Genomic DNA, 11,391 nt, shown 5'->3' with positions numbered 1-11,391 from the left:
ACGCACCAGACGGTGTTTCTAGGAAAATTCAACACTTGCCAGCATGGACGCGGACTGCGATGGATTTTCCAGCTGACTCTACACGATATTTTCCTACGCTCCTCTTGCATGATGACTGTCTCTAAAAAAAGACCGTTCTATGAACTGAAAAAATACACTGTTATTGCTATTGTAGTTAATAGACGCCAAAAGCTTCCGAAAACGTCCACTAGGAGCGCTGTAACAAGCAAAAGAGTTTGTTCCATAACTAAGTGGGCCATGGTTTAAAACACTTCAGAACTGGAGTCAGAAACCAAACGATGGAAACCGGAGCTCCCCAAAAAGTCAACAATGGGACGTACGGATCGTTTGACGAATGATACACTCTCAATGACGTTCAATACTGTTTAGCAGTGACTTTATTCTGGCGATTTTAAATCTCTCATTCGGCCGACGGCTTTCATACATGCATTAAATGCTCCCATCAATATTCAGAGCTCCAAGTATAATTCGAATCTGCAGCATCTATCCCGCAAAATGTCATTCAGTGTATATCCGGCCTCACCGATCAATCGAGTTTCCTTAAGGCAAACGCAGGGTCGCCATGTATCTTACTTGTTGTAATCTCTCCTGGGTGTCGTGACCATTGGATATCGCCAGGTACCTCTCCGGACGTTCGTGCTCGGGCTTCGAGTTCCACGCACTGAAAATAAAGAAACAAACAAACCTGCTGGTAGAAATTTGTGCTCCTGCCTGAGTGGTGAAAGATGATTTCGAGGGTGAGTGGTTAGATGCGAATGGGGTTAGTTTCACAACTACAGTATGAAATGAAACGCCCTCCAGCTGGGTTGTCGTTCTTCCGAAACGGGAGACTTTATTTGCGTACCTTTATTTTATGTTTTAGTTGAATAGGTGTTTGTTGTTGCTTTTACCGCTTGTTTTGTTTGGATAGAATTTTGCGTTTACATATTTAGTGATTATTTGTTTTTATTTGAATTATCAATATTTATTATTTAGCGTAGCTGAAAAATCGGTGACGTTGCATTTTCATGCAAAATTTTATGTTGATCTTATTATTCTTCCTGTTGTTGATTGATGAATCTATAATCGATTTTGCGTTGTTTGTATTTTATTTATTAACGTAGTTTTTTTCCCACTTATTAAATTTTAACATTTGCTGACTTCTTATCGTATCTACTTATTTGAGTGCAATCATACTTTAATTAGAATCGTTTTCTCTCAAACCACGGAAACTAATACGGTTGAAGTGATCAGTAACTTCGTTTTATAAAGATCTGAAGATATTTTTTTCTGAATAATTACCTTGCCAAAGACTGAAACTAGGCTAAACCTAACTAAATTGAATTGTTTTGTGAAATGTGCTTCCTTTTTTAATAATTGAACATATTTCACTCGATAGTGAATGGTTTTTTTCATTGTTTATATTTTTGCATAAGCTATTTCATGTTTCTTGTTTGAGTTAATTGTTGTATTTTATGTTATGATTAACTTTATTTCATTTAAGTGAAAATTTTCAACTTTGATTTATGATAATTATAGAGATTTTTTGCATCGTTTTTTTTTTTGCTTAGTACAATTATGTTTGCTCCATTAATTATGCATTGTTTATGTAATAGTTTAAATATTCAAACTTCCACACAGTGTTTATATATGTTTGTTATCGTCAATTTCATTTTACTTCAAATGTTTTATCAAGCTTAAATAACTGCTTGCCATCCCTCCTCGTGACGGTCTCCGGAATTTCCCACAACGTTGAGTCTGTCGTCGTATTAGAAGTTGGTACAAATTAAACGTTTTGTTGTTGGTGGAATATTAGTTATGTTGTTCTGTTTACTTCGCCGGACGACTGTACGGTGCATGCCGATAGCGGGGCAAAACTTCGCGGACACCGTGCTTGATCGGGATCTCCTCGCCGGGGTGGCCACGCGGGGGCGCTGCATACGACGGCTTCCAGGGGCGACCACTTGGACTGGCACCCATCGGCTTCGGAGCGGCTGTTTCGAACAACAACAACAACAACAAGCATTGGTTTGGATATTTGTTGGGTTACCTACTGTCTTGGTTTGGAAACTGTCGGGTTTGTTAGTTTTTAGAAAGTTTGATGTTTCGGTTTTAAAGCGTTTGCGTGTTTTTCGTTTTTGATTTTTTTTTTTGGATTAAATTAATAACAGATCGTCAAGATTTTAATATCAACTGATTAGCAGATGGGGTGGCAAAATTTGACTGGTTTAAAGGGGAGGCAAATATTCCATTTGCGGAACGGACAATTTTTGAACAAATTTATCGGTTTAAAATTTTTAACGTTTTACCATTTGTTCCAACGTTTAAAATTTTAAATCTCCGTTTACGTCACGTATTGTTAGCCCTCAATTTTCCTTTACATCACGATTTATCACATTATAAAAGAGGGTCTCAGTCAAATTACATTTTACAGTTACGCGAACAGAAGAGCGGCATCCGGTTCTAACGGGACTCCCCAGAGAATGGGGGAGGGGCCCACACCGGAAACCGGAAGTTCCGTCTCTCCACTGTTGTTATTACTATTGCCAACGAGGGTTTCGTTACCACGCTGGCCACGCTGCTCCAACATCAAAGAAAACCATCAGCGTCATCAATAGGGAGGACGATAGTAGGAGGAAGGAGCATACAAATTACCTGCGTACGGGGCCGGCTCGCGGTAGTACTCACGACGGTATTCCTGTTCGTATTCGGGTGCTTCCGGGGCATATTTGGCACGTGGCGGCGGTGGACCGGGCGGGTGGTAAGCGTATCCCGTTTCGTAACCGTGCTCGTAGGCCGGTTCCTCGTAGCGTTGTGGGGGCATTGATCTGCAATAAAGGGGAAATGATTTTCTGAATGAAATCAAACGATTATTTGAAAATTCATAATACAGTTAACCCTCTAGTAGCAGGGCTCTGCATTTTTGAAACAAAGAGAAGAAAATGAACTTTCCGCAGAATCGCTTCATTTCGAGCAATATCATTTTCGTGTAAGTCATTGTGTTTCTTGTTATCGAGTCACGATGAACATGACTCTTTTCAAACATGACTTGACTATCCCTTGTTTCGTTCGTCAAGTGCTGCAGTTCATTTCATTTAAGGCAAAGACTGGTTTCAATTGACGCAATGAATGACTCGAAAACTGCTTCCTTCGTTTTTTCCACTTTCACTTCAGTTCGGGCTCATTCGGGCATCGTGTCGTCAAGCATCAAAACATAGTATCCGCACAATATCGGTTGCCGATAGGGATGGCATCCGGATTATATGTAGCAATAATATATTATTTAATATTAAACGAAAATTAAATAGACGAGGTCCATCTGGAGGCCAAGATGGCGGCCATCGGGGTCAGGAAAAGTCTCAAATACCCACAATATGGGTATTTTCGGAACGGGGACGACGCGAAGGTGCTGAAGAAAATCGATATTCGACACCATGTTGGAATTCAAGATAGTGGCCATTGGTTTTATGAAGTGTCAAATATCCTAAGAGATCTCAAAAATCGATATCCGACGTGTAACCGTTGGTTCCAAATATTTTACTTGTTGGCTCCACCACAAGTCCACTACCCTTCCTATAATGCACTCTTTTTAAAAGTACTAACCACACTAGAACCAGGGTGACCATACCTACCGGTTTATCGGTAGTCCTACCTATTTTCTGGATGCCTACCGGTTCACAGGCGAAAGGTTCAAAACTACCGATTTTTCACTTTTCCTACCGAGAATCACATATTTTAAGTTATCTTGAAAAATTTTCAATACCTATGTTTTATTTTCCGTGTAGTCAGTCAATTTGATCGAACGCGATGCGTTTTACAACTTCAATCCAAACGGATGAGTTTTTTTTTAACGTTTAATCAACTTTCTCTGTCTGTCTCCTAGCGGAGATGCTATTTTCTGTTTCTCCCTTTTTTAGTTCCGCATTCCGTTCATCCTATACTCACACTTACTTGTTATGATTAGACTAGAGTCGGTGTATAATGAGTCACGCCAGGAGAAAAAAAAAGATGAACTCGCATCACGGTTTTCCAAAGATTCCCTTTCTTTTCACTTGGCCACAGAGGACTTCTACATCAACTTCAAATGACTTCTAGCGAGAAAAAAAAAATTGTTATATCAGTGATTTTGTCAAGAGGTAGATCACTCCGCACACCAATCTTGGGTCATCTTTTTTGACAGTGTGCCGCAGGTGTGCCAATTGTACCGGTCATGCCACCTGGAATGTTTTGGTTTGAAATCGCAAGGATAAATCAGATTGAGGAAGACGCGGGAAGTTGCGGGTGAGCGATTTTTTTGTGTGTTGTGTTCATAGGATACTAAAAGTCCTGTGTTTTAGGGTACTATAATGTCCTCAGAAACCTAGCCTTTCGTGATGTGAAAAGCAGCGGTCTATCTTCTTCTTCTTCTTTCCCTTATTTTAACGTCGGTCTTTGTTCCGCAATCTAGTGCCAATCTAATACAGTTTGTTTTCTTAAATATATATTTATATAAAAAAAAGTAGTGTCAGCTTTCTTGTCTTTTCTTTTATGAGTTGTTATTTCTTATGGAATAAAAATATTGCTTTAGTTTATGCCGAGACATTGTAAAGTCAATGGTTTTGCAATGTTTATTGTAAGAGGCCATCATGCGGTTTAATGGCCCATATTTTGCATAATTTGTGCGATGATGTTTTATGGCAAATAAATTTCGATTTCGGAGTTGCCGAGTGGGTGCATGGAAATTTAATTTTGATAAAAGTTCTGTTGAGTCAATTCGCTGCGAAACGATATCATTTACAAATGAAACTATTGCATATTCACGACGCCCTTTTAATGTTTGTATGTTTATAAGCATGCAGCGTGCTTCATATGATGGAAGAGGAAATGAAGTCCAACCTAATTTACGAAGAGCGTATAATAGAAATTGTTTTTGTACTGATTCTAATCTTTCTTCGTGCGTGATTGAAAATGGACACCATACAATGCTGCAATATTCCAGTATTGACCTCACATAGGCAATATATAGTGTTTTAATTGTGTAAGGGTCCTGAAAGTTATAGGAAAAGCGCTTGATAAAGCCTAAATCACCGACGGACATCGATCGCCATCCATTGACGACAATTGAATGTGCAGGAAGGCAGCTTCCACACCTGCGTAGGATATCGCACCCATACAAACACACATGGGCCGGGACCAACGGCTTTACTTCCCTTTCGAAGGAAGACGTGACCAGAGATTTTTATTCCTCCGAAAAATCCCACCGGCCTCGGCTGGGATTAAACCCAGACCCATTGGGATGTGAGAAAGCCGTCACGCTTACCACTACACCACCGGCGCCGGCCAGCGGTCTATCAGCGGCCGGAACAAGTGGGAACATTGTTGGAGACCGTCTATAGAGGATGATGAATAGACTTCTGTAGTTTGTTTTGTGTGAGTTGCAGCATTATTTGAATTAAGATTACTACTTGGGTCTGATTAACTGCCTCTTCCTCTAGAACCTACATTTCGTATAAGATCTTTAGATCTTAGTGAACTGCTGGTCTGAGTTCCTCTGGTATATTCAATTAGAGGATGTTCCTGAATATGCAATCCAATGCCTACGAGATTGTGCCCAAGCTGTGCCGAATCTAATTTCGGCACAATGTGCTGAGTGACTTGCCCCTTGGATTTTATCAAATTATCCTAACAAAAAATAGTAGAAATTCTCATTACCGATCATTACCAAACGTATCCCATGACAATTTAATGCTCACTACGTGTTTATGATCATTTCTTCGATTATATTTTATTGTAATACATTCACAGCAAAAAATAAATTTTCATATTATATCCAAGAGGATGCACTTCATCTTCTTCTTCTTCTTCTTCTTCTTCGCATTTCAAGCTAATTGCATATCGCATATTTGCTTATTGCGTGTTCTCAACTTAGTGTTCTAGATGCACTTCCACAGTTATTAATTGAGAGCTTTCGATGCCTGTACCATTTTTGCATTGGTATAATTGTGTGGCAAGTCCAATCATACTTCTATGCCCAGGGAAGTCGAGAAATTTTCCAACCCGAAAAACTCCTAGACTGGACCGGGAATCGAACCCAGCCACCTCCAGCATGGTCTTGCTTTGTAGCTGCGTCTTTACCGACTGAGCTAAGGGAGGTACTTCAATCATGTCGAAAATCTCATGTAATTTCTATCGCCACAAAAATAAACAAATGTAGTGCAGTAAAAGCAGCGTAATGTCAGTTCATGCACTGTATTAATGATAATTTTGTCCTTTTTGGTAAGTAACATTACACCATATTTTTGACACGATGGAAGTGCATCCACTTTGATGTGATATCAAAATTATTTTGTTGCTGTATTTCGTGGACCTCTCATAGCATCGTAATGTTTGTTTACTTTGCACAATAGGTTGCCGGTTTGACAGTCGGTAGACTTGACTTCACTTTTGGCATGACTCATTATGCACCAACTCTAGATTAGGCAAAGGTTTTAAATTTCGGGAAGCCTTCTTAAGATAGCCAACCGAAAACTACCGATAAAAGTTTTGAGAAGCTACCGATAATGAAAAAAATAATAATCTGGCCACCCGGACTGGAACCAGTGGCAGTAGACCTGTGCGCCGGTCACATTTCAAAGTTGAAGTTAAACCAAAATATTATATTACTGTATGTGCAACAAGATAACTCCATTTTGAATTTGTTACCAAAAACACCATCAAAACATTTCGGAATAGTATCGGAACTATTTTTTCTAAGGTGGGGTTTTCAGTAATTAAAATCATCCTGGAAGAGATGGTCAGGTACAGGCATTTTTACTCGAAACCCGACCCCGTTACGGGTAGGGTACGAGTATGCAAATAAATATATTTTCGGATTCGGCTCGGAAACAGTTTAACAACAAACGTGGAACAGTCGGGTGCGGATATTTTTGCAGCTTATCCAATCAAGAATGTACGAGATAAACTAGCCAATAAGCTAAAAATCTCGATAAAAAATTAAATTTGGCAAATTTCTTCAACAAATAACACATATTATGTGCCTTGAAAAAAACAGAAACCCAAAGGGCAAGACAGCTCCTAATCATGAGCAATTTCAGGGATGCTTTTGAGGCACCTCGAGTAACTCACATTGCTCAGCGAGCAAGATCACTGTCATTGGCTTTCTCACTTTTCGCATCACAGCAACATATGGAGGTGCGAAGTCAAGAAGCTGCGGTCAAGCAAAACAACAACAAAAATCGGGGACCTCCGGCCTACAACTCCAGGCGAGTATGGTTGGGATTCTGAACTTTCGGTCCTAAATTTCCTTCGGTTTCCAGCTCCCGGGATCGTGCATTTGCTGAGGACTAAAATCGACTCGGGACTGGATGACCGGATCTATGCATCGCCACCTCGGATCACTTTATTCCGTCTTCAAGTGACCGATCTCCCCTGCACAGTCAAAAGGCTGCTGTCTCAACTAGACTAACCAGCTACCTAAGTATCTCGCCCATTTCCAGTCTGTTTGGACAGCTCTGGATAGTCGTGGAATTTCTACAAAACATTTTCAGTATTGCCGCTGTCTACCTGCTGACTGCAATCATCGTTAGGTCCCTGCTCTCCCGCACTACTATTTGGCGACTACAACCAAGCTGGCACCGACAGCGGCACACCATTCATTGACCCACTACTATTGCATATGCTGGTGGTTTGCTGTACTATTTTGGACGGATTTAACTTACACGGGTTTAGTCAAGTAAACACTTTTCCCAACCGAAACGGACGTTTGCTAGATCTTGTCCCGGCAAATGATTTCGCATTACCGGCCACTGATCAGTCTGGATGCTGACCATGCCGCTCTCGTCTTGTCATTCAGGTTACCAACTCCGATTTCAAATAGAAAAATCTACATTCTCTAAATTCTCTGCATCGACTCTCTCTTTCGTAAATAACTCGGCTACAAAAACATTTCCTGCCGTCTTTGTCGCATTAGATGCTAGATGGTTGCGTCTTCCATCGATCTGGGTGTCCAAAATATTCGGCCGTGACGATCCAAAGAGAAATTCGATGAAGCGAATCGATCAATGCAGAAAGGGCCTATTGAAAAGTGACGCGAGGATTTTATTTTGTTTACAAACAAGACTGACGCCTAATATATCAACAGTGAGCATGCATAAGGGCGTACACGAGATGATCGATTCTCTTCGTCGATTTTCTCTTTTGTTAAAAACTCGCTAGAATTAACGTTTCTCGGTGCGTTTGCTGTTGCTTTTGATAGCCAATACAACCTGTTACAACTCTGCATTGAACAAATTCTAGAAAATTGTTTAGCTCAGCTGTAGCAATGCAAAGAGAAAATCGTAAACGGAGTAAGCCGAGGAGTAAACAGACAGTGAATCGATGAACGTCGATTTAATTTTGAGGTACATTGAGTTACTCGCAGCAAAAACGGAACTCAGAGTAAAGTTGTCTCACCCCTTGCAGAAACCTTAAAAATAAGTATATGGGTCCATTGATGAACTGTACATTATCAGGAACGGGTTTGTTTACCCAAAACTCAACCCATAAGGGGGAAGCGGAAACGGAAACGGAAAGTTTGACAGTTGTCAAAAATGACATCAATATGCCTAACCGTGTCGATTTGGTTGTAGCTAGTTTTTAATCCGAAAAGTAGGATTACTAAGAAGGGGTTTTTCCGCTGCCATTGCGCTTGGGCCTATACCCATACCTGACGAGTTCGGGTCGGGTACGGGTATTTAAAAAAAAACACATTTTGGGTATGGGTCGGTCACACACCCGATCACCCCAATTATTCAGTTATGGCGGTTTCACCAAACCGATGGCGGTGGTTTAATTTTTAATTTAAAGTGCTAGTAACCCTATGACCATGAGAAACGGGAATTTCTGGTAGCCTTATTTGCTGCTTTGCGTTGATTTTGTGTTCTATTTCGTTTTTCTCCATTCCATCCGCTAAATGTCGAACATCCGTAAAAGTGTTTTTTGTTTCACTTGGAACTGTCATATATAAATTAATTAGGGGTCATTACACGAACATGTACCTTAAAGGCCATGGGACTGTCCTCCAGAAGATCTGAAACATCCTTAAAAATGGTCAATCCATGAAACTGATCCTAGAACTCGAAAGCATTAGGAACTGTGATATGAGAAAGAATTTGGGATCATGAAATAAACATGGACCCGGATGACCATGAGGCCGTCCTCTGGTAGGTCCGGAACATCCGTAAAAGAGGTCAACCAATGAAACTGATTCTAGAGCTCCGCAGTTTTTTTTTTTCATAAACATTAGGAACTGTGATATAAGAAAGAATTTGGGGTCATGGCATAAACATGTACCTGCATGGCCATGGGATCGTCGTCTGGAAGATCTGGAACATCCGTAAAATGGTCAATCCATAAAACTGATCCATGAGTCCCACGGGGTTTTTTTTTTGAAAACACGTGGAACTGTGATATAAAAAATAATTTGGGGTCATAACATAAACATGAACCCGAATGACCATGAAACCGTCTTCCGGAAGGTCCGTAAAAGTGGTACATCGATGATACTGATTCTAGAACTTGGCGGTTTTCTCGAAAACACTTCGAACTGTGAAGTTTTCGAAAAAAATCACGTTTTTTCACAGTTTCATGTATGAAACACTTTTATGGATGTTCCGGATCTTCCGAATGACGGTCCAATGGCCATCCAGGTTCATGTTTCACGACCCCAAATTCATTCTTATATCACAGTTCCTAATATTTTTTGAAATAAACTGCGAAGCTCTAGGTTCAGTTTCATGGATTGACCACTTTTGCAGATGTTTCGGATCTTCCTGAGCACGCTCCCATGGTCGTCCGGGTCCGTGTTTATGAACCCTAATTGCCTTCTTTGCCAACTTCTTTTGAATACGTCCAGAAATTTCTTAAAGTTCTCTTCAGCATTCAGTTGGAACTATTCCCTGTATTCCTTTGGAGCGCTCCTCAGAATTTTCTTGGAACTGCCCTGATTCCCATCTCCAAATTCCCACAAAATATTCCTCTGAATCACATTCAAGATTTCAAAACGTCCTTGGAATTTCGACTAGAACTTTCTACGAACTCACCTCGAAAATTCCTTCTGATATTCTCTAATCTTACCTCGGTCCATGGATGTCTTCCATCGCAGCTCGCGCCTTGTCCAAAATCGACAGCACCTTCTTCTGCGCTGGCATCGGTCTGGCGACGGAAATCGTCGGCGGTGGTGGCGCCTCCACCGTCATCGATTTCTTGTAGGGCTTCTTCGGTGGAACCTCACTCTCCGCATCCTCCATCAATTCCCGCATCTGCTCCTGCCGGATGAAATCGTTACTGTCCGGAATCAGGTACTTCCGCAGTTCGGCCATAGCGTAGGCAATTCGAGCGTACACTTCCGCCGGCGGTCCATTGGCGTTCACTTCCACATGCAAATCATCCATCAAGTGAGCATACTTTGGGTCCATTCCGGTCCTCAACTCTTCCTCTTTCTTGCGATCCTTCATCGATCCCCGCCCCAGGATGGCCATCTTACACATCGTGTCCTCCTGCAGCCGCTTCAGTGTGTTCCCCTTCGGACCCAATAGCTTTCCCACGAAGTTGAACCGCGGATGTTCCTTCACCGGGACCAAGATTTTCACCGCCACCTTGATGTGCTTCTCCCGGTAGATGTCGATGTAGCGCCGCGCCGGTGGCTTTCCCGTCTTTTGAACACTTTCAATCTCTGAAAACAAAAACCATCATCACCATCATCGATTTGTTCCCACCCAGACAAACAACTCACCTATTTCCAGCAGTCGATCGGCAATCGGATATTTTCGTTCGAGCGTCTGTCGTTCAGTCATCATTCCCTTGATGTATTCCTGTGCCTTCTGGGACTGCTGCTGGTTCTCGTTGTCATCTTCCAGCTCCACATCCTGCTCCTGTTGGGATTTATTGTGTTTTCGCTTGAAATCGCTCGCCTCGTCATTGTACCCGTTTGCATCCTGGTCGGCCATCTTCCTTTTCCGACGATTTTCAGCCTCTCGCTGGGCGAACTAGTTTTTTCACTTTATTATGCTTGGAAATGCGGTTTGATTGATCGCTTCACTATTTCACGCTGCTTCTAGTGATTATCTTTGACTTAATTGTAGAAATGTATGGATTTTTTAATTTTAAACAGCTAAAAATCGCTGGTTCTAAATTATAACAACTGCGACAGTCTCTTCGCCACACACGATGGTATCTTTTGAAAATGGTGATGCTGATGATGACGTTTGATGATTGACATTGCGATTGCGGGATGATGATGATGACAGCGAACTGAGTAAAATGACAGTCGGGGTTTGTTGATATACCGAGGGGAGAGCCGATTCAGGGTGGGTTACATCGGGGGTTACATTCTGAAGCCCTTCAGTAAAAGTATGTACTCGAGTAAATACATAC

The 11,391-nt window shown here is 41.4% G+C and overlaps 1 protein-coding gene across 2 annotated transcripts; it reads right to left on the bottom strand.

Moving 5' to 3' along the window:
- Positions 1 to 387: 387 nt before the first annotated feature.
- LOC135701321 (KH domain-containing, RNA-binding, signal transduction-associated protein 2-like) lies at positions 388 to 11,170 on the bottom strand. 2 transcript variants are annotated; one of them, XM_065222081.1, is made up of 4 exons: positions 10,751 to 11,170; positions 10,093 to 10,690; positions 2,656 to 2,828; positions 388 to 682 (listed from the first exon to the last, which is right to left on the bottom strand). In XM_065222081.1, the coding sequence occupies exons 1-4, from the start codon at positions 10,962 to 10,964 to the stop codon at positions 591 to 593; spliced, it is 1,077 nt and encodes a 358-aa protein (XP_065078153.1). In that variant the 5' UTR covers positions 10,965 to 11,170; the 3' UTR covers positions 388 to 590. The 2 variants fall into 2 exon arrangements, with proteins under 2 accessions (XP_065078153.1, XP_065078152.1); XM_065222080.1 differs by lacking the exon at positions 388 to 682 and adding an exon at positions 824 to 1,994.
- Between the last annotated feature and the right edge of the window lie 221 nt (positions 11,171 to 11,391).

Source organism: Ochlerotatus camptorhynchus, unplaced genomic scaffold, assembly GCF_037179485.1.
Source record: "Ochlerotatus camptorhynchus isolate MF236.1 unplaced genomic scaffold, CSIRO-AGI_Acam_v1.1 ptg000156l, whole genome shotgun sequence".
NCBI classification, from domain to species: domain Eukaryota; kingdom Metazoa; phylum Arthropoda; class Insecta; order Diptera; family Culicidae; genus Ochlerotatus; species Ochlerotatus camptorhynchus.
This window is presented reverse-complemented; position numbering and strand designations above follow the sequence as displayed.

Bases quoted from the DNA above. Each gene is read 5' to 3' on its own strand.
- LOC135701321 (XM_065222080.1), bottom strand. From the start codon at position 10,964: ATGGCCGACCAGGATGCAAACGGGTACAATGACGAGGCGAGCGATTTC. The intron at 10,691-10,750 runs GTGAGTTGTTTG...TTTTGTTTTCAG, and splicing joins CGATCGACTGCTGGAAATAG to AGATTGAAAGTGTTCAAAAG. The intron at 1,995-2,655 runs GTAATTTGTATG...TGTTCGAAACAG, and splicing joins CGAGCCGGCCCCGTACGCAG to CCGCTCCGAAGCCGATGGGT.